The 26,213-nt window shown below is 46.6% G+C and overlaps 2 protein-coding genes across 7 annotated transcripts in view; one reads left to right on the top strand and one right to left on the bottom strand.

Moving 5' to 3' along the window:
• ILDR1 (immunoglobulin like domain containing receptor 1) overlaps nt 1-24,938 on the bottom strand; it is a 30,529-nt gene extending 5,591 nt beyond the window's left edge. The window contains exons 1-6 of one of the 3 annotated variants that reach the window (XM_072812271.1): nt 24,765-24,938; nt 12,620-12,790; nt 10,963-11,112; nt 7,528-7,647; nt 7,113-7,259; nt 220-351 (exon numbers count right to left, since the gene is read on the bottom strand). In XM_072812271.1, the coding sequence (XP_072668372.1) occupies nt 220-351; nt 7,113-7,259; nt 7,528-7,647; nt 10,963-11,112; nt 12,620-12,790; nt 24,765-24,819 (775 nt within the window). In that variant the 5' untranslated portion in view covers nt 24,820-24,938. The remainder of the gene's footprint in view (nt 1-219; nt 352-7,112; nt 7,260-7,527; nt 7,648-10,962; nt 11,113-12,619; nt 12,791-24,764) is intronic. The other 2 variants (XM_072812273.1, XM_072812272.1) reach the window with 2 other exon arrangements.
• CD86 (CD86 molecule) overlaps nt 15,383-26,213 on the top strand; it is a 90,389-nt gene continuing 79,558 nt past the window's right edge. For 2 of the 4 annotated variants that reach the window (XM_072812277.1, XM_072812274.1), the window contains exons 1-2: nt 15,385-15,648; nt 25,661-25,757. The gene's annotated coding sequence lies outside the window, so the exon portion shown is untranslated. Of the gene's footprint in view, nt 15,649-25,660; nt 25,758-26,213 lie in introns of all 4 variants that reach the window. The other 2 variants (XM_072812283.1, XM_072812275.1) reach the window with 2 other exon arrangements.

The following is a 26,213-nucleotide window of genomic DNA, read 5'->3' as shown; positions in this document are numbered from 1 at the left end:
TAAATAGAAACAAGGATAAGAACATTGCAGAACTGCTGGCCCCAAAACATGCTCCTCAGAACCAGGGCACCAAAATGCCACACTACTCTGCTTGCATCTATCCCGTCCCCATCCTCAGTCACAGATTGCCACTGTATTGGTCAAGAAGACCCCGAGGTAGCCCATGCGCCTACCCCTGCCCTCTGCCCTCTTCCGCCCCAAATCTCTGGCAAGGTTTACCTCGCTGCAGCAGCGGGTTCATTGGATAAGATGAAACCTGGGAGCTCCTGTCCGCCCCCCAGTATAGAGGTTTTTCCATCATCTGAGGGCCTAGGGCCTGAGCCTGCTTCATGTAGCGGTGACGGGCCAGGGCTGCAGGGAAAAACGAGAAATGCAGACCCTCAGCCAGGACGAGCCCCACACCTCCCACTTCACTTCTCTCTCCCCAGCAGCCTTGCTAAGAGGCCAGTTTCTAATCTATCTCACGTAGGAGTAAGAGTTTAGGGAGTAGTAGCCAATCGGCCATCTGGCAAGGAGCTGGGAAGGTGCCCCAGGAGAGTATACCTAGACCACCCGACTTCCCAGTCTTGAAAACATCGCATCATGCTGCCTTTCCTGGGTTCCCCTAAGTTGTAGGTGGATACATGGAGATTGGCGGGCACGGAATCTCGGGTCCCAGGCGAACAAGGCCTTTAGCCACAGGCCAAACGTAGAAGATGCAGACACAAATGACTCCCAGGGGGCTGTGGGTCAGGGGCTGCCAGGGAAGCTCAGGGCTTCCTGCTCACAGTGGAAAAAGGAAAAAAAAAAAAAAAAAGCAAAAGAAAGTAGATGCTGAGGTCAATGGGCAGAATTACTGGTAAAGGAAAGCAGACTGACAAACGGTCTAGGTAGTACAGCAGCCCTGGGAGGGAGAAACTCATGGGAGGGAGGCAAGAGATGCAAAAAGGTGAAGTAGAGGGGCAGCCCGGGTGGCTCAGCAGTTTAGCTCCACTTTCAGCCCAGGGCCTGATCCTGGAGACCCGGGATCAAGTCCCAGGTCGGGCTCCCTGCATGGAGCCTGCTTCTCCCTCTGCCTGGGTCTCTGCCTCTCTCTCTGTGTGTCTCCCATGAATAAATAAATAAAATCTTTAAAAAAAAAAAAGGAAAAAAAGGTGAAGTGGCTCCCAGTGAATCTTTTGTAATCTCTTTATCTCAGTAAGTGTTGGGATTTTCCCTAAGTAGGGGGAGTCTCTAAGGGGTGCACTGAAGGCAGGGAAGGGAGAAAGGAGATGCCATTTCCTTTCAGGGCAAAGAAAATCATATAAAAAAGCAGTACAAGGAGCCCAGAGACACGTTACTCCAGTACCCCAGGCACGGCCTCTAGTCCAAAGCACACAATCCTCTCCCCTCCCCGGCCCTCCCCTCCGCCCCTGTGAGTGCAAACTAAAAACAAAAGCATTTAGTTGGTTTTGTTCATGAATTTCTATTTTAGGATAACTGTCTCCCAAGGCCTCTGTCTATCCATGCGTGTAGGAGATGCACGTATGTGTTTCAGCACAGGAAGTGCCTGCCTCAGGCCCCCAGCTTGGCACTTTCACCTCCTCCTGGGTTCCTCAAGCCCCGCGAGGCCCACCCCCCCCACCTCTCAAGCAGCGGAGCTCTGCCTGGGGCTTCCTCCTGGCACAGTAAGAAGGGCAGAAGGACAGGCGTCCCGAACCCTGCTGCAAAGGGCAGGGGGTTTGCTGAGGCCAACAGCTGGGGGCCATCTGGACCCAGGGGCTCCCGTGTGCAACAGACGTCCAGCACAACAAGAAGTGGTTGCTGCTGAGCCCTCAGAAATGTCCAGAGCTCCAGCCCTGACTGCGTACCACAGCCGAGCCTGGAGGGAATCAGATGCAAGCTTAGAGCAGCTCACCCAGCTGCCCCACCTTCCGGCCACTGGACCGCACTCCAGAGCCTCTGCAGAGGCCCCCTCCTCTCCCTCTTGCTAACGATGCCTCCCCCAGCTCCCTCCGTGTGCCACCATCAGCACACACGATGCCCAGCTTAATGTGCGTGTGCCAGTCACTTTACATAAGCTGACTACTCCTCGGGGCAATCTTTTCATGTGGGACTTCATTGAAGAAGCTGGGTGCAGAGAGGCTGACGTCCCAGTTCCAGGTCCCATAGCTGGTGATGGACAGAGGTGCCTCTCTGAAGCCCACACCTGTGCTCTTTCTGCCAAATCGCTGAGTCCCCAGACCCCCCTTCATTTTTTTGATGAAACAAGCAAAATAAAACAAACAAAAAATCAAAACAAAAAACACCTTCCATAGTGGTACCTCCTTGCTTTATTTCTCTCCGACTCAGCCCCATCCTTCAAAGCCCACTCCAGACTAGTCTCTGCCTCTGAGGCCTGGGGCGTCTGATTCTACTGGGAACAACCCTACTTACCCCTCACCCCTCTAACTGAATCCTGGCCACTTCCTCCTCCTACTCCTCCCAATTCCATGGTAGATGAAGGGAAAGTTGGGCTTACACCTTGTTCCCCAAATGACTTTTTTTAACTAATGGGACCCTCAGCACACGTAACTCTCTGGAGACCCTTCTACATTCTCCATGAGCTTTCTTGTCAAATTTTCCATACTCCAGAGATTAACCCACCTGCTCTCTTCTTAGCTGCCACACCCTTTTCCCCAGGGCCCCGCCTTTCCCTGATGTAATGGAACTGCTGAGATGGGAGTGGAAAACATAGCCTCTGAGCTTCTCCCTGGCCCTCTTGTCCCATGGGGATGTCATGGTTTTCTGCTGTTCACCTAGTGGGGAATCAGACAGGCAATAAAATGAGCGACATGGAGCAAGTAGCTAAGCCTCAAAAGACTCCTAGCACGTTATCTCTGAATCTCAGTGGAGTCAAGTCTGCCTCGATCACATTAAGGAGCTATAGTTAAAAATACAGATTCCTGGATTCCACGCCCAGAAACTCTCCTTCAGTCTACTGCAAAGCAAGCCAAAGTCGTGTTTTTAACAAGCTCCTTAACACTCGTGCAGGAAGCCCAACTGGAGTTAACTATTGAGAATTCTCAACAACCTTTTGGGAACTATGGTCCTCAGGGTCAAGTCTCCCTAAATAAGACCTCTGCGGGTCAGATGGACTTCAGCTTGAATCCCAGCCTGTACCAGCTGTGTGATTTTGAGTGGATTTCCAGAGTTTGTGGCCCCAGGCTCCTCCTCTGTGAGCTAAGGTAATACCTATTTCATTAAGTCGGTGAGGTTAAATGAAGCAATACACACGAAATGCCTCATAGAGGACCATCAAGAGACAGTGGCTCTCACTGTCATAATAAATTCTTATAATAAGTCACTTCTTTGCCTTAGATCCCAAAGGAAACAAAAGTACATATTTGGAGACCAAACCATATTTGGCATATTTATCTTCATTTCTGAGGAAAACCCAGGGCATATTCCTTAAGATGTCTCTTTCGTGACAGAAATGGCACAGCACTTCCCCCTCCTCCGGAGACCCTCACCTCTCCTTCCCTGCAGCCAGCATCATCTGTGGTGCCCAAAACTTTCCAACTGCATTTGCCTGTAACTGCTTCCTATGCCTTACCAGCCTCTTTCTACTTTTAGAGAACTCATTCTTTACCCTCTTTTGGTTGACCCATGGTCACACAGCCCTTTCACTTTTTCTCATACTACCAGTCCCCTCTAACTTGTCTGGCTAGTCATTTCAGCGATATCCTTAGGAGCTTCTTAGAATCCCACACACTTGAACTCTTAACCATTGCAGCTTTAGCTTCTGGCCCCATGCTGTCAGAGCTGACTGTACAGCCAGGCAACCAACCTCACTCAGCACACACATAGCTTCCTTTGACTGATCTACTGAGCCCACTTCCCTCCTCTAGAGCAGTTTAAACATTCCCCGCTTCTCAGGTCTTCCTCTCCCCATGAACTCTCAGCTGATGACATCATCTTAGTCAAGGAAAAGGAACCAGCCCTGGGCATGGAATGGAGGGGCTAGTGTCTAGTCCAGGGTCTGCCACTAACAGGCTGCGTGCGATTGTGCTAAAGCCTCGAGGCCTTACTTCCCTCAGCTGTGAGGGGAATGGGGAGGCAGGTAGCATAGGTCAGAGATTCCCAGTGTGGCCTGTAGTCCACCACAGGGTATACCTAGAGGTTCTGTAGGAGGATGGCCAGTAACCAATCTAGGGTTCAGTTTCAATAACTTTCATCTTTATGTTCTACTGTGGGTCATTTCCCAGGATGAAGTGAATTATCAAGGCTTGCTAAAATTTGGTGTCATTCTCCTTTTTCTCCTCACTGGTCCCCTATTAACTCATTGGAAAGTGGGACCAAGTTAGTGAGGTGGGCTGTGGTCAGAGAAGGCCAAGAAGCCCTGGATGTCATTCTTCAGCTCCCTTAGAGCTCTCTAAATTGCTCTAGAATTTTGATTTGCTGAAATCAAGACATGAGGGTATGAGATCCCTCAGCTTCCTCTCTTATACTTTGACCATCCCCCACATTTTAATGACTTCCTCTCTCTCTCTCCAGAGGTCAGGGCAGGGCGCCTTTCCTTTCTAAAGGTAGTCAGTACGCCTGATGTCCCTCCCACCTGTTCTACCTGCTTAGTGTTCATGCCACTTGATAAGGCTTTGCTTTACTCATTTCCTACTGGCTTTGGTTCTTTGCCTACAAATATGCTTGGGGTTATCCTATTCTAACCAACAGTCACGCACACCCATTTCCTCATCCAGGAGCTCTCCGTAACAACTTCTGCTCCCTCCATGCAATCTCCTCCTGTCATCAAAATTCTCAGGACAGTCTGCCGTAGTGATTCACTCTGAAAGTGACCTCATTCACTCAAGTCCAGAGATGTTTACTTGTAGCCTGCATTTCTTTATATTACTCGTTCTTCTAAAGGAACTCTAACGCTCAGGAGAAACCACTCTCCCTCAGAACCTGTTTAGCAGCATACTGAAACAGTGGACACATTCATCATTTGTGTTGGCTTTGTCCTCGGTCCTGCTTGTTTTTAGTGCTCCACTGACCTTGGGAGTGATTTTCTCATCTCTTTCTGCATATTACTACTCCAGGGATAGTGACTCCTCCATGGCCTCTCTCCCAGAGGCTCTTGAAAGGTGATGAGTTCCACAGCCCAATATCCAGTTCTCTGCTATTTTTCCTCTCTCTCTCTCTCTCTCTCTCTTTTTTTTAAAGATTTTATTTATTTATTCATGAGAGACAGAGAGAGGCAGAGACATAGGCAGAGGGAGAAGCAGGCTCCATGCAGGAAGCCCAACGTAGGACTTGATCCCAGGTCTCCAGGATCAGGCCCTGGGCTGAAGGTGGCGCTACACCGCTGAGCCACCAGGGCTGCCCTATTTTTCTTCTCTTTAAGGAGGTCCTTGGTATCTCTGCCAAGCCTACTGTGATCTACACACAGTTTGTAGTAGCCTCTACCAAGTGAAATTCAGGCACTCATAAGTCAGATGAAAACGGATTCAACACCATGCTGCCACTGCTACTTACTAGCTGTGTGACTTCTCTGACCTTTAGTCCCCTCATCTGTTAAGTAGTGATGAAACAGCCTTCTAGGGTTGTGAGGATTCATACAGGGAAATCCATGCAAAGGGCCTATGCATAGCAGACATCCAATAAAAGTTAGTTCTCTTTTCCTGTAAAACGACAACCCCAGAATACAGGCCTGAAACCAGACACAGGCCATTGACCTTCTTAACATTGTAGATTAAGTTTTGTTTCTATCTTATAAGGCAATCCCTTCTCTTCCCTTTTAAAAAATTTCTGTTCAAATGGACCAAACTGCTAAAGAGTGATTATCTCTGAATGCTCAGATTAGTCTTTATATTTTTCTGAATTTCTCAAACTTTCTACAATGTAATACTTTATGTATATCACTGGGGGAAAAATATTATTTTCAGAATATGAAACTCCTTCCGTTTAAAGCAGTTGGTCCCACACCATCTACTTATTAAGAAAAGATTTTTAGGCACCTGGGTGGCTCAGTCCATTAAGCATCTGCCTTCAGCCCAGGCCATGATCCCAGGGTCCTGACGTGGAGCCCCATGTCAGGCTCCCTGCCCGGTGGGGAGCCTGTTTCTCCCTCTCCCCTCCTGGCTGTTCATTCTCTCACTCTCTCTCTAATAAATAAAATCTTAAAAAAAAAAAAGAAATAAAGAAAAGGATTTTTATAGAATAATTTTCGACAAAAAAGTTTAGCATTCCACAGCCAAATTTTTTAGAGCATGTCATAATTCTGTTTTAAAAGGTCAAATTTTAGTCAAAAGAAAGATTACATTAAGAGCAAGATCTTGGGGATCCCTGGATGGCTCAGTGGCTTAGCGCCTGCCTTCGGCCCAGGGCATGGTCCTGGAGTCCTGGGATCGAGTCCCACATCGGGCTCCCTGCATGGAGCCTGTCTGTGTCTCTGCCTCTCTCTCTCTCCCTGTATCTTTCATGAATAAATAAATAAAATCTTAAAAAAAAAAAAAAAAAGAGCAAGATCTTCTGCTCGCTCGCTCTCCTTCATCTAAACCTCTTTCCTTCATCTAAAAAGAGGTTCTCAAAGTGTGACCCACAGATCATCAGCATCACATCACTTGAAAACTTTTCTGGAATACAAATCCTCAGGCCTACCCAAACCAATTGAATCAGAAACTCTGGAGGCGGAGCCAGCAGCCAGCTTTTAACAAACCATAGGTAATTCGTAAGTTTAAGAACGGCTGCTTTAACACCTTTCTCCTCTATCTGTTCTTTTCAAATCACCTCTAAGGGGTGACCTCTCTCACTGCTACGTTTAAACCACTCACTCTAGCCACTCCATGTCCAAGCAAGGTGAGTGCTAGGAGCAAATACTGAAGCACAGGCATATCAGAGCCATTGAGGAAATGCCAGCAGTAGGCAGAACTATTGGAAGGTGGCCTTAGGCAGGCTATGATGTAGATGGGCAGAAATCTTCCCCCTTGGGCCTACAACTTCCTGGAACATCATATTCTGGGCTGAGGTCGAAGACCTCTGAGCCTGTGATGGGAGAAGGGCATGAAGGAGAAACTGGAAGGACCTAAGGTTTTGACCTGGTATGTGAAGTTGATCTATTTGGGACAGCAGTCTCCAGCAGCACCCAGTCGCACTGCTCATCTGTCCCCTCTTACCTTCCTCGGGGCAGCAGCAGCGGGCAGGACAGCAGGGGCAGCGGATGTAGCAGCAGCAATACTGAGGACAGCACTGGCACCAGCACACTCCAATCAGCAGAAGCAGGAGGAGGGCCCCCAGAATGATGAAGATCACTGTCAGCCAGTCTGCAGGGGAGATGCCAAGAGCAGGCTAACTAAATATGCAGGTGAATGCTTCCACGTCTCACATTCTAGAGGCCTAATAAATATAGCTCTTGACCTATAAATTAAGTTCAATTAATATACTGGGGGGAAAAAAGTTTAGCCTTGGGAAGGGATCTTCAGACGTTGGCGATCCAATGATAACCTGGGCTTGCTTGCTTCTTTTTTTTTTCCATATATAAAAATGTCACAGTGATGGGGTGGCTAAATAAAAAGCTCCAGCAGCACTTACGCAGGACAATAAGCTTCACCTCCTTATCTGGGTCTCCTGATGTGTCCCCTGGAGCCTCAATGGTGCAATAATACACTCCATGGTCCCACCACATCACTTCATTAATTACCAGATCTGCTCCTGCAGGAAGGGAGGGAGAAAGTGCCGAAGATTAAAGGAGGGGGCCCTGGGTTCTATGGCTTAAAGACCCAGCATTGTCCTTCCACATCCTAAGAGGGCCCCTCGTGGTTCAGAGGAAGGCCTCAATTCCCTTTTTTTGAGACTCTCCTCTTTCTCTGAACAGTATAATGATGGTAGAACTGACCATTCATTGAGCCCTCCCAGGTACCTTGAAAGGATTTTAGATATCACCTCATTTAATTCCCACCACAGCTTTCTAAGTAGGTGAGGTACACATTACGTTGCCTCCCAGGGTCTCTTCTCCCTTTCTCTCACAGTCATAGAATTTTTTGCTCATGTATGTGGCCATGCAGAATAAAGTCACTATTTCCTATCCTCTTTGAACCGTGGACATGGATGTGCAACTTCGTTCTGGTGGACAGGATGCAAGCAGAAGCGATACACGATGGCTCCCAGGAACTTTCCTACAACACTTTGGGAACATCTTGGTCCTTTTCTTCTTCATCTCTCCTTTTACTCTGTTATCTGGAAAGCAAATGTGGTGGCTGCCGTTTTCAACCATGAAGAAGGAAAAGACTTTCTTGGTGAGCTGGAGCTTGGGCCTGGTCCCCGAGGACTTAATGGAACAGAGCCCACGCACTAGTTTTGGACTATCTACCTCCAAATTCATACATGAGAAGAAATAAATTTCTTCATTGTTAAGTCACTAATATTTTGGGCTTTTGCTTCCTCACAGTCAAACTCAATACCATCCTGATACGGTAAGTATGCTTATTAGTTGCATTTCAGATGAGGAAACCAAGACTCCAAGAGGCTAAGAAACTGGCCTAAGAACAGAGAAATAATGCATAGCAGATGTAGATTCAAATCCATGGTTCTCCACTGCAATACAGGTGCTCTTAACTGCTAAGTTCTAATGTACTTTCCAAAGTGGGTCAAAAACCCCACAGCCTGGATCCCTCACCAGCTGTGAATGGATCCCTCTGGCCCTTGAAGAGACAAGTTATGAGATGAAGTTGAATAAGCAGGGATGAAATGCCAATGTTTCAAGGATAAATGCTACTCAATGTTCAAGAAAGGAATTTCAGTTTTTCATGAGCACCAAGCACTGTGCTACCTCATTAAGATAGAAAAATGGTATGTTCAGGTTTAGTAAATGCAACAAATCTTCACTGAAGACCTCGTGTGGGTCCAACACTGAGGAAGATCTGCAGAGGCACAAGATCCATCTCTGTCCTAAAAGGGCTTCAGTCAGAGGCATCAGGGCACCTCCACATCCCTGCTATTATAGCCACAGTAAGTGCCAGGGGACATCGTCAAATTCTTTAAAAACAAAAACACACACAAAAAACCAAAACCTTAGCATTACAGACTTGTTCCTGCTTAGTTGGCAGTGCTACGTATAATTCTTCATTATCTGTTTGTCAAAAAATATTTATTGAGGAAATGAAACAAAAATGCACGGTCATGCATGACTGGAGCTAATTTCAACTTCTGTTTCCTTCTCTTTCTACGTCAATCTCTACGATTTTTTCCTACCCATGATTTTCCAAACACACTACCTTTCCCAGAAACAAGCTTACCCCAGACTTGGAAAAATGGTAAAAGCGCTTTGGAGGAAATTCTCCCTCAATGTTAACGTTCATTAAAAATATGCCTCAATTTTTATTAGACATAAAGATTATTTTAGGGATGTCACAGCAATGAGGACATTCAGACATGTTAATATTTTAAATGATCCAAGAACTGACCTGACATGGTCATCTCAAATGATGCAAACACAGGCAGAGAAGTATCAGAAAACAAGGGCTCCAGGGAGTCATGACAAGCATGGGGGGAAAATAAAACACAAGGGGAAAATACCGCTTTCCCATGGGAGTACGGGAGAAGCAGAGTTTGATCCAAAGGTGACTGGGAGTGGAGACAGTGGATAGTATTGCTCAAAATTAAAAAAAAAAAAGAAAAGTGGGGATTGTCACCTGTGGGGACTTTCATTCTTCAAAAACTGTAAAGGAGACTTGCCAATTAAAAAGGCTTTAATTGGCAGACTCTGGGAAAAAACAGAACCACCCTGAATCTTTGAGAATGTACCTAGAGACCAGAAAAGGACAGATGTTCCCCAAGGCCCAGAGACTAAGGGCTGGCTTGGGGAAATCAGAGATCACATGTAAAAGAGTCAGACTTAAATATTACAGCCAAGGTATTATATACAAATTTGGAAGCAAATGTTAAATTGGCTCCCTATAAATGATCTACCTTTAGTCGGTCATAGAGTATCCACTGATCTCCTCACATTATTGCTGCAGGTACCCTGATGGCCAGCCTGCTTAGTGTATTCGCCCCTCTTTTCATCCTTTTAACCAGTTAATATTTATTTAACACTACACGTGAAGCTCACCGAAACAGGCTCTGAATTCTGCGCCAATAACTTATCAGAGCAATCCTGGATGATGAGATAGGAACGTGGGGCGCTAGCCCATCCACCGGAAAGCACGCTTAGTGATGACTAAAGTTCACTGCACACTTAATATTTGCTAGGTGCTTTATGCATATCATCTCACTTGATCCTGACCACCCTCCAGGAGATGGGTAGTACTACGGCAAGTCCCACTTTGTAGAAATTGAGGCTAAAAAAAAATTGAAGGGACTTGCCCAAGTTCATATACCCTATTAGTGCAGAACGAGGACCCACACCCAAGAGTGACTGCAGCCTGGGAGCTCTAACCACCAGTCCCTGTACCAGGCACAAAGAATAAATATGCTTTACACGTAGCTCTTAGAGATCACGTTTGATATTTACTTCAGTGTACAGAGACAGAGGCCTTATGTCCATCTTTCAGATGAGGTAACAGAGGCCAGAGAAAGCGTCTGCTGCTGGTCCATGAGCTAGCAGCCGGAAGTCTTTGATTCTAACCCTAATGCTCTCTCCTCTATCAACGGGTGATGATGATCTCAAGGGGGCCATTTACCTGGAAGCCCCTTCGACATGTACAACGGGAGGGAAACTCAGGGGCCCTGAGAGCAATTTATGGCAGGGAGCAAACAAGCCTGAGCCTCACTTCAGCCAGGAAAAAGCAAAAGAAACCAACCACTCCCAGACCTTTAGCCAAAGCTGCAGGACATCTCATCCTGAGACAAACTTCCAGGGGAGTGACTTCAGACGGTGGTACAGCAATCTATGTATCTGGCACTTTCCTCAAACAAACAAATTAAATAAAAAAAAAAAAAGGGAAATCCCCACAATGACTCAGGCCACCAAGCCCAGTGTCTGTACCTCTTGCCACCCCCGTCCCCCGCTGCCTTCCCTGCACTCACGGTTCTGGATGGTGATCTTGCGCTGCCGGTAATCCACCCCCAGCACAGGCTCATTCTGCCCCCGCCTCTGAGCCACGATGCGAACCTCCCGCTGGCTGTCGTTGCAGTCATTGGATGGGTCCTGGCCCAGGGATAAGGCTGCCTGGTATGCTGCGGGAAAAGGACACAGCCAAGTCACACAGCATCGGGGAATCCCCACGAAGAAAGGTGCCCTTGCTGTTCCCTGGAGCAGCGAAGCTTCTCATTTTTTCCTGGGCTCATGTGTCTACTGGGAATCTTGCTAAACATGAAGATTCTGATTCTGGGGGTCTGGAGTGAGAATCTGACAGTCTGCATTTCTAACAAACCTTTGAGCCTCAAGATCCAGACCCCTCTATAAGGCCCTCATGTCCAAATCCTGGCTGCATACTCCTGTCTCCGATTACCCATGCCTCATTTTTGGTGACTCCAGGTTCTGCTCCCATGGGGTTCACCCACCTGCCCTTATTTGCAGGTGGCAAATGCCTACTACCCTGGTCCCTCCTCTCTTCCCACTTTATCTGAAGAGTAACCTCCTGGAAATCATGCCTTGATTCAGAGATGTGTCTTTTGGGGACAACACCAGGTTCTGTGGGTGACTCGGACATTTAGGTATCGGGGTTCAGACTGTAAGACATCAGTCAGGGCTAAAGTAGGTAAAGCTGACACCTCCGCCCTTTTTCCTCATGTCAGGAAGTTCACTTTCTTCCTGTGCAGATGGTGTCTACTCGTACTCTCAAAATTTCTACAAGGTTAACTGTCAGGGCTGACAGTGAGGATCTGGGTTCCTTTGTTCCTTGAGAGAAGCAGAGGTTGACAGCTAGAAAGAGCTTTGGTTCCAGGGAGGAGAACTGACTGAGATGTAGGGCCTGAGGGCCAGGCCTGAGCCTGGGTAGGGGAGGTTGTGCCACACTGAGAACGTTCCCTGGGCCAGGCAAGCTCTCACTGTGATTCAGTCAGCCGCTAGGAAGGGAGTGTGGCCATCAAAGGGAGGGTGGCAGTGGGTGGTGACAAACGGCCACCCCTTGGGTCCTGGGGGCTGTCGGAGGCTTCTTGTCCACATTCTAAGGTGGTGAGGGGAAGGGAAGCAGCCTGCACCCTCCACCTCCGTGTGCGGCCCTGCAACCAGGAACACACTGGGAGGCAGGCCTTGCCCTGTGCTTTGGAGAAACTTAATGCCTGAGCTGCCCAAATCGTTTTAGAACAAGGCAGGGCACAGTTTTTTTTGATATTTTATTTATTTATTCATGAAAGACACAGAGAGAGAGAGAGGCAGAGACACAGGCAGAGGGAGAAGCAGGCTCCATGCAGGGAGCCCGACGCGGGACTCGATCCTGGGACCCCAGGATCAGCCCTGGGCCAAAGGCAGGCGCTAAACCGCTGAGCCACCTGGCCATCCCATCCCACCTGGCCATCCCATCCCATCCCTGGGTGGCCAGGGATCCCCAGGGCACAAATTTTAAAATACTATGTGACTTCAAATAAGTTACTTCGCCTGCGTGGGCTGTTTATCTAGAAGATGAGAGGACTGCATTAAGTGATCTTTGTGGCTCCCCCTCCTAAAGATGTGTGATCCTCAATAATCCCTGTGCCCCAAGGCTTCACAGAGGGACGTGGGCAGAAGTGGGAGGGCACTCACATGCGGAGTAGTAGTCAAAGATGGGGTCCTTGCAGAAGGACTTGAAGCGCCAGGTCACCACGACATCCTGGAGCTGGGCAGAGGTGGTGTAGTCACATTTGAGGACGATGGAGGCAAACAGGGTGACGTAGCGCTCCGTGTGCTCGACTGTCACCAGCAAGGACAGGCACCCTGCAGCCGAGAGCAAGAGGCAATGCTGAAGGCCGACCACGTCTCTGGGAAGTGACCTACTTCTGTTCAGGGGGTAATAAAAGCAATACATGCAAATAAGCCAGCACACTGCCCGAGCTGTTTGGGGAGCTGGCAGGCCGACTGGGGGAGATGGGGCAGAGACAGAGCAAGGATGACTTGCAAGGACCTCATGATCCCCTGGCAGCATTAACACATCCAACAAAAATGAAGAAGCTATATTAAAAGAAGGCCATATATGAACTAGAGTGAGCTTGTCAATACCCACATTTTTTTTTATGTCACTTTCTCCTTAAAATATTTCCCCACTTCCCCAAGGAAGTTCAACAGGTCTGCCTTCAGCCTTTCTCTGCTGCCTCATGTCCCTTCATGGCCCACCTCACACTCAGGGTGTCAGCCACCCTGAACTTACTCCCTTCTTTCCCATGCCGGGATCACCATCTTCTCCAGGTCTTCCCACGTGTGGACCTCTTGGCTGGAGCACTCTCCCAGAGCACCAGCCACCACTCCATTCCCATTTCCACTCCATTCCCATTCCCTTCTCCAGGTTAGTTACTATAGGTATGTCTTGATGCTTCAGCTGTACCTTCACCTCCTCCAGAAGCCTTCCTTGACTGCAAATCTGGGAGAGGGGCCTCCTGTAATTTCTCAAAGTACCTCTTCCTCCCCAGGCAGCACTTTTCACATGCCTCGGTGATGGCCAGTTAACTGCAGGCCCTGAGAAGGCTGACTGAATCTGTCTCTGACTCACTGTTACAGCACAACCTCACACCGTACCTGTCACCTCCTTGGCACCCAACGCATGTTTGTTGAGTAAATAATTGAATGAGTGACCAAGAATACATTAACAGTAGAAACTGGCAGTACAGGTGGCCAACATAAGCATGAAATAAATAAAAATGATCAGATGGTGACAAATTTTACTAAGAAAGACTTGGAGAAATTGAGAATTTTTCTTTTCTCTTTTTTACAACTCCCTCTCCCTCAGCCTCCAAAGCTACAAACACATAGCTGCGGGTCTGCCTTGAAGAGGATCCAGGTGGCACAAAGTCAGGTGGGACTTTGGCATGGTCAGAGGTTCACACATAACCAACATCTTAGAATGTTCCTGTGCCAATATGGTCTCTAGGCTGTTATAGGGGATCTTCTCATGGTGCAGAAAAATAGTGCTCAAACATATACCACCAGGAGGACTTGTAACAGCCCAGATCACTTTCAGTATACGTTTCTGATTCACTAGGACTTGGGTGAGGCCCCAAAACTCACATTTCTAACAAGTTTGCAGTTTGATCCTACTGCTCTGGGTACCATGCTTTGAGAACCACTGGTGTAGACTAAATTAAAAACAAAACAAACAGGCTTTGGACTCAGATACAACTGGGTTCAAAAAAAAACTTCACTATTTATTTGGACATCGTACAAGTTACTTACTCTGAGTTTATTTTTTCCCAGCTATGACTGGGGATTGAAATAGTACTAACCTCATCAGATCTTTGAAAGCATGCAATGAGATAATTCACTTGTGGCAGTTGGCATGGTGCCTGGCACACATGCTGCTGTGTCAGCGTCTGAGTCTATTTCCCTCTTTTCCTTTATTATGAAGACCAAAAAGAAAGGGATTTGAGGTGGGGTTCTCTCCAAGGGAGTTCTCAGGCGGAACAGCCTCATTTTGACCGAGTTACTCCCACAATCACAAAAATTTAGCACCCACCCTCACCCTTTACAAAGCAGCTGGGTGGGCCTGGCTTGAGGGCCACATGATTCTGGATCCTGCCTCACCTCTGGACACAGAGGTATGATAGTAAACTGTGGCCTATGATGGGCACATGCACCTACTTTCCTCACATTCCTCCGAGAAAGACAGAGTGCTGCTCAGGATAGGACCTTGCCCCCAGAAATGACCCAAACCGTCTCCAGGGCTGGGCTGAAATAATGATGTGCCTGTGACAGACCTGCTGGAGAGAGGGTCTGCAGAAATGCGGGGGAGACCTAGGGGTGGAGGAGAAAGAACTATAAACTGGACCCTAAAACTCAGGTGGGATTAAGATTACATATGAGGGGCAGCCCGGGTGGCTCAGCGGTTTAGCACCACCTTCAGTCCAGGGCGTGATCCTGGAGACCCGGGATCGAGTCCCACGTCGGGCTCCCTGCATGGAGCCTGCTTCTCCCTCTGCCTGTGTCTCTGACTCTCTCTCTCTCTCTCTGTCTCTCATGAATAAATAAATAAAATCTTTAAAAAAAAAAGATTACATATGAAAAAATAGGGCGAAGGCAGAGAAACTCATAGTTTTGAGACATACAAAAAGGGAGAGCAGAAGCCCTTATCAGGAAGGGGCTTGGAGAACTCGGAAGGAACCAATTCCTGGCTTTATGGGAAACAGAAGGATAAATAAGGTGGGGCTGGTGGTAGTAACTGGAGGTGGGGAGACTGGGTGGAGTCTATAAATCTCACTGAAGCATCTACTTCTGGTTAATGGGTAATCACTGAAGACTTTTCTGTAGAATAATAGGGCAAAGTGGTTTTTTTTTTTTTTTTTTAGAAAGACTGATGACTTCCTCATCCAGCTATAAAGATCATCATTTTGAAAATGAGCCTTGAATAGTTTGGGGGGAAAATAGCTGTTGTCTCTACCAGCTATAAGATTCCTGGAATAAGGCCAATCAGAATGGAAGAGCCGGCGACAAGCACTCTCAAACCCAACATGGATTCTTCTGTAGTCTGCTTTATCATTTTTGCTCCTCCACTCTCACCACCCCCTTTGATTTTTTCCAGAACTGACCTGAAATAGACCTTGGAGCTTTCACCGAACACTGTTTTAACTGAAGAGAAGTCACTACAGGTAAGCTTTTGACAATGATTAGGATGGCACTGTCACCACTAGCTTATTTTGCTTAGGAAATCTATGGATTAGAATAGAGATAAAAACAATTTATGATCTAAACAAAATCCTATGTTCACACAGTACTTTCAAATATTTTCTTTTACACACTAAATAGGACAAGCAGTGCCATTTTGCACACCACAGATCTGAGACTGGAAAAGATGAGAGGCTTGTCTGTGGTCATTCATTCTCTAAGGAGGTCAGAGTCAAGATTCTATCCCCGAGCAAGGCTCTTTCCACTCTATCTGGTTATTCTCTTTCTTTTTTTTTAAAGACTGATTGATTGATTGATTGATCTGAGAGAGAGAGAGAGAACGAATGAACATGAGAGCTGGGAGAGGCAGAGGGAGAAGCAGACTCGCCGCTGAATGAGGAGCCCAATGCGGGGCTCAACCCCGGGACTCCTGGATCCTGACCCTGAGCTGAAGGCAGACCCTCAACCGACTGAGCCACCCAGGCACCTCGACCTGGTTATTCTTTAAATAAGGGAATATGTTTGGTACTCATGAGCCTGCAAATAATTAGTGTAGAGCCAGGCTACAATTGGCAGCAGTCACTCTGATCCTGTGATTAATAACCTACATGTTCTTTATTTTGCTGAATGATAATTTGACATAAATAGCAACTTATTCAAAGGGCTCGAGTTGACATTATTTGCATAGAGGTGGAACATTTGGAGGGAGGGCAAGTTTGCTGGGAGTCAGAGAAAGGAATTTGCCTGGAGCTAGAAGTTGCTCTGGGCAGCTTGAAAGATTGCTGAACCTGACACTGACCGAGGACAATGGAGCCAAGGGTGATCACCTTCTTCACTAAATCCTCACTCAGCTCCCCTTCCATGAATGCCTTTATTATGGCCAATACACACCTGAAGTGGCAGGACTCACCTTTACTGACGTCAGCACTGGCTTTGCTGCCAGGGACTATTCTTTCATCCTCTCTTTGATTTCACCCCTTCTGTGAATTTCAAGGCTTGAAATATGTCGGGTTCCCATGATTTTGACCATACTGAACTTACTCACACCTTCTCCAGGGGTCTGCTAGCTCCACGGCATCCCGCTCAGCTTTCAGACCTTCACCCCTTGCCCTCCCCAAGAAGACTGGAGAAGAGTCTTCTCCAGGACCCAGGACAAAAGGTACTGAGCAACCAGCAAAGCTTTCTCCCTTTTGCTCAGCTGTTGCTCTGGGTCTCGGCATCTACCAGGTGCCAGGTGATGTACACACATTGTCTCTAATCCTCACAAAACCCCCGGGGTGGGAACAGTCCTACTCATACACATGGGCAAAGGTTCAGAGACTATAATAAGCCAGGCCCTCTCAGCTTCAGGATTTGGCTTTGCTGGCACCCAAACGTGACCTCTCCCAAGCAGGCAGCCTTGACTTTCAAAGTGGAAGTTTGGTGCTAGACTCAAAAAGCAGGACCTCCTCCTCCAAACTGGGAGGAGGACAGCCCATCTCAAAGTCAAAAACCTCCCATCTTTCTTGTCCTTTAGCCTTGGACTTCTCAGAAAAAACTAACTGCATTGGACATGCGTACTACTAGGAAGGTACAGTTTTCAAGAAGAGACTAAGAATAGCAGAATCTGAGCTGAAAAGAGGAACAGATTCAAAAAAGTAGATGTCCTTTTTGGATCTGTGCTTTTTAAAATGTTTTCAAATTCCTATATATATATATTTTTTCTATTCTGTTTTGAGGTGGGAGGAGGGGCAGAGGGAGAGAGAGAATCTTAAACACCCTGCATGTCCAGTGTGGAGCCCGACACAGGGCTCCGTCTCACAACCCTGACACCATGACCTGACCTGAAATCAAGAGTCAGACACTTAACCGGCTGAGCCACCCAGGAGCCCCTTTCTATTCTTAAATTTCCTTCATCCTGTGGCATCTCCTTCCTCTCAGTTACCTTCTATCTGATTTCCTAAATATCTCTATCATTTTCTTTTCAAAACTTTAATTCTGGAGATCAACTTCCTAAATTCAGATTCTGTTTCTCCTTCCCCATCAACTAAAAGACCCGACAAGTTATTTCCAAACTACGATTGCCTCTTTATATGCAAAACCAAAACGATAATAATAGTTCCCTGATAGGGGCGCCTGGGGGGCTCAGTCAGTTAAGCATCTGACTCATGATTTTAACTCAGGTCTTGATCTCAGGGTCCTGGGATCCAGCCCTGCATCAGGCTTCCTGCCTGGCTGCTTGTCTCCCTCGCCCTCTGCCCCTCCTCCCACTCACACGCACTTTCTCTTTCCCTCTCTCTTTCTCAAATAAATAAATCTTTCAATGTTTGTAGCAGCAATGCCCTCAATAGCCAAAATATGGTAAGCATCTAGATGTCCGTCTGTCATTGACTGATGAATGGATAAAGAAGATGTGGGGTATATATATATACACAATGGAGTATTACTCAGCCATCAAAATGAATGAGATCTTGCTATTTGCAATGATGTGGATAGAACTACAGGGTATTATGCTAAGCGAAATAAGTCAGAGAGATAGATACCATGGTTTCACTCATCTGTGGAATTTAAGAAACAAACAGATTGAACATAGGGGAAGGAAAAATAATATAAGATGAAAGTAGAAAGGGGGGCAAACCATAAGAGACTCTTACTTTAGGAAACAAGCTGAGGGTTGCTGGAGGGGAGTGGGGTGAGGGGAAGGGGTAACTGAGTGATGGGCATTAAGGAGGGTACTTGATGTAATGAGCACTGGGTGTTTTATGCAACTGATGAATCACTAAATTTTACCCCTGAAACTAATGATACAGCAAATGTTAACTAACTTGAATTTTAAAATCAATCAGGAGGAGAAAGAGAAAAATAAATAAATAAAAAATCTTAAAAACAAACAAACAAAAACTTCCCTGATAGTGTTGTAGTGAGGATTAAATGAGATAATAAATGTTCAGGATTTAGCAAAGAGTCTGGGATATAATAGCCACAGAATAAACATTAGCTATTATTTGTATCATTTGCACTTCTAATCTTGACTACCTTGGAGATTTAAGTCAATTGAGAACATGTAAAAGCATTCTGAAAGAATTAAAATGATACACATGTAAAGTGGCATTAAAAGCCTTTAAAGTTGTGTTGCTTTGTCCCCTGGCAAACCCATTCAGTTGGTCTCCTCTGAAAGAGGGAGGGAAACCTATCCTTTAAGAGTGTAAAGGTAACTTCAGAGGAAATAGGGGAGCTCATGGGAAGAAGGGAAAGGGAAAGGGAATCTCTGTGTCCTACCATGAAGTAGTTCCCAAGATACTGCTGCTGTGCAGAGTGGGGACTACATCTTAGAGTAAAGTCAAATGAAAACATACCAAAGATTATCTTTACTATTAAATGCTATGTGTTCCAAACATATGCATCTTATATTTCTTTATTCAGTCTGTCTTTCCTGTGTAATATCAGGTCGGGCAAGATGTTTTACAGTTTCTGGAATATTTTATCCATACAACGGAGGGATATAAGTATAAAACTTTCTTTTTCTTTCTTTTTTGTTTTTGTTTTTGTTTTTTTTTTTTTTAACAAAGAACTGTTTTCAGGGGACTGAACAGCACTTCCCCTTCTTTACACATGAAGGGCCCTGCCTGGAGCAGAGTGGCAGGCATAGGGGGAACATGGTCTTTCCAGGAAAGGGGCAGTGGCTAGTGTGAACTCCTGTTAGAACAGCTCAATTCCTGAGTGTTTTTCAAGTACCCAGGCACCTATGCTCCAGGAAGCAGGTTAACAAAAAGTACACAGGTTTAATCCTATCAGAGTTTATGTCTGAGCAAGCTATCTCCCCAAGCATATTTGCCATCAGTACTTGTTACATTTCCTTAGATAACAGTTCAAATATGAAAGAAATCAAGGGAAAGAGGGAGTGACCATGAGTGTGAACAAGAAATTAGGGATCAAGAGAATTAGGAGAAAGAGAAGTGGGCTGGGTGGGGGAGGAATTATGTCTATGTATTACATGTTTAACAAAGGTCTGATGCATGCTACTCAACAGTGGGAGGCTCAGGGTGGTGCTAAGCATGTGATTACCCTGGGAAAGAAAATGATATATAGTGAGCACTTGCTATGTTGTCAGCCATGGCATTGGGTGCTTTATTATATAGTATCTCATGCAATCTTTTATCTCAATTTTATATATGAGAAAAATCCTCAGGGAGATTAAGTTAACTGGTTTAAGACCACACAGCTAGTGTTTGCCAGCATGCCTTGTACATGGTATGCGTTAAACATTTGCTGACTAAAAGAACAGATGAATTCATACAAGACAGGCTAAACTGTTTGGAACAAATTTTAAGTGCTTTAAAAATACAGAAAATAAATAGTTAACCATTTGTAGGATGGCCAGACACACACACACACACAGGAGTACGAGAGCACGCCCATATAACTGGGGAGAAGGCTACCCAAAGTAGTGAGGCCAGACTTAGTGAGCCTTGAAATCCAAACAAAGAGCTTTAACTCACTCTTATAAGCTACAGAAAACTAGTACAAGTTCTTGGAGAATTAAAGTGAAAGTGAGAAGGATGAACCCAAGTAGGTTAACCAATCATCTGGGTAGAGACTGGTTGGAATGAGACAGAGAGATAGCAGGCCTCGAGGCAAGCAGATGGTTAAGATGGTTAAAATAGGCTAGTGTGAGATTTATTATCTGGAATAGAAAAGAAGGGGCAGATCCTGGGATTAAGAAACAGAATTTGGGGGCAGCCCAGGTGGCTCAGCGGTTTAGCGCCGCCTCCAGTCCAGGGTGTGATCCCGGAGACCCGGGATCGAGTTCCATGTCGGGCTCCCTGCATGGAGCCTGCTTCTCCCTCTGCCTGTGCCTCTGTCGCTCTCTCTCTCTCTCTGTGTCTCTCATAAGTAAATAAATAAAATCTTAAAAAAAAAAAAAAAAAGAAACAGAACTTGGTAATTAACAGGGTTTGGGAAATGAAGAAAGTATCAAAACTGCTTTCCTCTGACCCATCTCAGCCTAAGATTTACAGATTGAAAAATAGAGAAATAAAGATGAGAGAAAGATGACACATGATCTCAGTCTTCTCAATTCTTTTTTTTTAAATATTTTATTTATTTATTTATTTATTTATTTATTTATTTATTTATTTATTCATAGAGACAGAGAGAGAGAGAGAGAGAGAGAGAGAGAGGCAGAGACACAGGCAGAGGGAGAAGCAGGCTCCATGCAGGGAGCCCGATGTGGGACTCGATCCCAGGTCTCCAGGATCACACCCTGGGCCAAAGGCAGGCGCTAAACCACCAAGCCACCCAGGGATCCCCTGCTTGTGACTTTCCTGGACGCACATTTCCTTATCTGCAAAACTGATCCAGAGGGGAAGACAGACAGGAATTGGAAGTGATTTCTACTTGAGTTCAGTGGAGCCCTGGGATCCTGGGGAGCTACTTCATGGGCCCCAAGGAGGTAAAGAAAGAGCCAAGTGGGCAGCTCCCATCTGTCCCCCTCAGCCTGAGAAGCTCCACTTTCCTATCCACATTAGGGATGGAGATGCATTCAGTCTTCAGTGTGATCCCACCCTTTACCCCCACCACCGAGCGAAAATTACTGGTCTATATGCTAAGAACCATGCCCCTTAGGAATCAGCTGGCTGATTTCCCAAAGAATGATAATGCAAGCTGACAGCTGTGTGAATCTGTAAGTTAATACCAGTCTATAATCTTAAAAAAATTCACAGACGTCCAGGTGAGATGCATCCTTTTAGAATGTGGGTAGAAAACTAAAATTTCATTCCAGGGAAAAAATTTTAAGGCTGGATGGTGGTAATCAGAACTATTAACCAATAATGCAAATGGCTGCATGCAGGTACTTACTTTAGATTATCTTAATGTTTTAAGGAGCACATATCACTTGTGTGCTAAAAATTTCTTTTTAAACTTTGAAGAAGTACATAAACAAGGAAACAAAAACTCTGACAACTGATCTCCCCACAGCTCAGAGCACAGGGATTGTGGTAACTTTCCAGGACGCCCTGCCCTGAGAGGCTTCATCGGGGCCTCAGGCTACACTGACTAGCTAGCCAGTACCCAAATCTGAAGGAATTTCACTAATGGCCCACACTTTACAACTGCAGGAACTTGGATGTGAACCAGAAGCTTGGATTAGCTCTTTTTCAGAAACAGAAGAGAACAGGGTAATGAACTGAACATACTCTAGGGTTTTCCAGAGTTCATAATGCAATTTGCAGCAGATCTTGAGAAAATCAACTCACAGGATTTTTCTATTTAATATTAATTTGGAGAGTATTTTCTACTAATTTAAATGTTATCAAAATAATATATGATGTCAATTTGTTATTCTTTCATCTGACATAGTAATGGCGTTGTGTGTGTCTCTGTGTGTGTATTTTTGTTTCTGTCTTATAAATCTTTTATACGTGTACACATCACAACATAAACTGTATTCCTTTGCAAAAGCTGTAGAAAAAAAGTTTGAGAAACGCTGCTTTGGTAGATACTGGAAGTGAGAGAAGCAACTTGAGTTTCAGCTTAGCATTAGAGAATTTTAAGAAGTTTGGTCTAAAAATAAAGAGGTGGGGACAGTAGGAGGAACCCAATATTTCCTGAGTGATGACCATTTTGTAGACACAGTGCTTAATCTTAACCCACCCAATATGAGCTGGCCTTCTGGGAGTGGGAGGGTGTGAAGGGCTCATCAGGAATTTTTCACCTGTCTTCTAGATGAAGAAAACTGAAGTAATTCCTCCAAAGTCACAGTAAGAGGCAGACTCGGAATTCCAACCTGATAGTCCATCTGACTATTAATTGCAGTTTCTTAGGGGAAGGAGGAGGGGAAATTTGTTTCTTGAAAGTTAGCTCTAAAAAATTCCTACTTGAGTCTAAATCATGACTACCATTATCACCACGGCTACCATTCATTAAGCCCTCAGTTTGTTTCAGCCACTATCTTAAGTGCCTTGAAATCTTCATTTCACTTAATCCTCACAAAAACCTTCTGAGATATGTACTTTAATTATTCCTATTTCCTGCAGGCTTTCAGCAGTTCAGTAACTTGACCAAAGTCACACAAATGTGGACACAAAGCCCAGATGCACATTCAATAGCTGAATGCAGTTTTTTTTTTAATGTTCCCTACACATATTCTGGGGAAAATATCTAAAATAATTACTTCCTCTCAAAGCGTTGGGAGTCTGAACAGTTGAAATCTCAATTTCACACCTATGTAATAAAAGTGAGACTAGATGTTCACTTTGCACTTTTCTTGAATTCAGCATTCTCTGGTTCTAAAATGGGTCATGCGGGTAGGTTTCCAGTTAGAGAAGGCCAGGAAACACGCCAGCCTGTATCATTTTACCGCTTCAGCATCCTGGTACTAACACTGCATGGCTGGTTCCTGAACAGTTGGGACTCTACTTTCCAAAGCCCCTTGTCCGTTTAGCAATCTGCTTACTATAAGAATATACCCTTTGGTCATCATCACTGTATTTGGAAAAAATGTTCAGTGTACAATATTCGTCATACAAATTGAATAGCCTTGAAAACACTATGCTGATGATTTAAGGATTGGCCTTTATACTCTCATAAGATTTTTGTTTGTAAGGCTTCTATTCTTAGTCTATTGACCTGGATGACTGCTGGCTACAAAGTCCTATTCTGGGGATGCGGTGCTAAGGGGCGGAGGTGGTTATAGACCTCTATTTTCTTGAAAAGGCAGCTCCAGCAGCTCCAGCAAGCGCTAGCTACTGTGGAATTTGAGCTAAACACATAAGGTAAAGGAGAGAAGACTCTGAGAAGCTGGGATTTTTTCTGATTTTGCTGTTACCGCCTAAGCTGGTAACTGCTCTGGTGAAATTTCGGGCACTTCAATTTAGATGAGCTTTAGTCCATTTCCTTATGTGCCACGTGTCCACCATCTACCCTTGTCAGCTCCAGACAACCGACAGGACACGTATCCCGCAGAAATGGTGCGAGCCAGAGGACCTTAGGAATATGATTTTCCAGTTTTCTCACCCTTTTGCAATTCTCCCTCCTTTTTATTCTAAGCGTTAAGCTTAAGCTCTTGTAGCATCTTTGTCAGAATGAGATTTAGTTACGTCTGAGTGATTTTCATGTCCTATCAAGCTGGTAAAAATGAAATTCCGCCCATATCTTCCTATTACATCTTTTCCCTCAGAAAAAATACAAGACTCGCGTTGCTTTGTCACCCAACTGAGCAGACTTCCCACTAACAACTTAGAGATCAGAGGGCAGTTACTCCCAAGAGAAGGGATGGGGAATGGTAAAATGAAATAAAACAGGGCGGAACTTCCAGGGGAGCTCATACCTGTCCTGTTGGCAAGGTCACACCTACATCCTAATGGAAAAGGGCTGCCAGTCCTGCAAATTCAGTCACTCAGCTATCCTTTCCCGATTTTACTCATGCAGATGCACATGCCCGTCATATTTCCAAGAGATACAATGAGACACAAAAACCATGCTTTCCAACGCAGGCAGGTGGGAAGGCTAAGAGAAGGGAGGCGCGGCTGGGTGGCCGGGCACCTGGTAGGGGATAACCGAGAGAGGGATAAAGTCAGGGGCGTGAGCGGATACAAAGCAAGGCGAAGAGCGACACCGAACAGGACGAGCAAAGAGCCACACGGTTTGGTCCTGGAAACCAGGTGCGGAATCATTCTGCACAGGCCGTTGTGCCCAGGACGCGTCATAACCTCCCAGGAGCGAACAAACGCGTTGCTGGCACCGTATTTAAAACCTAAAAGCAAGCCTCTGATGCAAGAGCCAGGTAACTGGGAGGCCAGGTAGTGCCTCCACCTGCAGCCGGTCAGTGTCGGAGACCGAGAAGCGCCTCAAGACGGCCGGGGGGGGTGGGGGGAGCCCCGAGGCTCGAGTTCCTGCCCTCGCTGCACCTGCTGCACCTGCTGCACCTGCTGTCCGAAGGGCCCGGGCTGACGGGAGAGGAGAACAACAGGTTCCCGCGGGCAGCAGCTCGAGACCCCCCCTCCGGCCCCCCCTCCGCCCCCGGCTGTGCCAAGAGCGCCCGGGGCGCGGCCCAGGCCTCGGCGGCCCGTCTGCGGCCTTGCAGGTCCGGGCCGACCGCGGCGTCCGTGCCCAGGCTCACCTGCTGGGAGCCCGGCGACGAGCAGCAGCCAAGGTGCAGGCAGCTCCGGGCCCATGCCTGCGGCTCCTGGCCCGTCGGCTCCGGGCCCCGGGGCTCGCCCCAGCGCTGCAGCCCCCGGACTCACCACGTCCCCGGGAAGCCGCGCAGGGCGGGGGCAGGTGCGCCGCGGGCCGGCAGGTGCGCCCGGCTCAGCCCCACCCCGCGCTCCCCGCGGCCCCGCCTCCCCGCCCCGCCCCGCCCCCACCGGGGCCCGGGGCCGCCCACCTGGCCCACCTGGCCCACCTGGCCCACCTGCCGCCTCCCCGTCCTCCGCCTGCCGGGCCCTCGCCTCCCTGGAAGCCCGTCGCAGGCCGCACCCCTCCCGCCTCTTGCCAAACCATTTCTTTCCCCAGAAGTTCTTGGGGAAAGCTTGAGTTTCCCTAGCAAACGCCTCCCCCTCTTTGTAGAATTAGGGGGATACAACTTTCGGGGGTATACGTCTTATGCTATATTTCCATTCCCTCAAACATGCCTGGAAAACTTCTCCCCCCCCCCCCCCCCCCCACTGAAAACACACCAATTTGAAGTTTGCATATAAGGTCTGCTCAGGTTTTCTAGAAACTAAAGATGTGCAGTATAAACTAGAGAAAGAGACTTAATTTTCTGCAAATATGAAAGTCATAGATGCTTATTACAGAAAAGTTAGAGAAATATAAAGTGATAAGAACAAATCCTGCTCCCACCACCTGCAGTTAGGCTCCCACCACCTGTTGATACATTTCTTTTTCTTAGTTTCCATCCTGTGGGAAGTGCAGCTTAGCAGCCCCTCACTGAGTCAGCCCTCCCAGGGTCAAAGATTCTGGCTCTCTTTGCACCAGGCCAACTAGGATATAATCCAATCTGTCCTTTCTTGGCAGGATCCCACAGGGAAGAGTAAAACCCAGGAAGAAGACACACCTGCCTTCAGGAACCAACCAACCAACAACATTAAGTTGGAAGATCACCTCTACACTGGTCAGTGTAAATAGCCAGTGTAATATTTTATACACCTCTCCCCGATTAGGGATTGTTCATTGTGCTCTCTCTCCTAGCCACCATCTTTTTCCTCAAGAAAAGAATTAAAAAGATGTATTAAACATCATTTCCGTTCCTGAGGAAGCTCCCGTTCTCATCACTGACCTTGGAAGTCAATATTATTCCTCTTAAGTATATCTCCTGTCCTGTTCTGCTGTGAAGGGTTCTCTTCGTTAGAGCTACTGATGTCCTCCACCTCCCTTCCTCCCAGAGGAACATTCTTGTCCTGAAACTGATTGGAGGTCAACCCAGTCCCTTCTCCCAACTTCCCCTTCTTCCCCCGAGTGTGGCCTCTGGTTCCCCAATTGGGCCACTCTACTTTAAATGTTTTTCCTGTGGCCTCTTCTCTTCAAGAATGTAGGAAGCAAATTGAGCCAGTACATGGCCAAAGGCAGG

Source organism: Canis lupus, chromosome 35, assembly GCF_048164855.1.
Source record: "Canis lupus baileyi chromosome 35, mCanLup2.hap1, whole genome shotgun sequence".
Taxonomy (NCBI): domain Eukaryota; kingdom Metazoa; phylum Chordata; class Mammalia; order Carnivora; family Canidae; genus Canis; species Canis lupus.
This window is presented reverse-complemented; position numbering and strand designations above follow the sequence as displayed.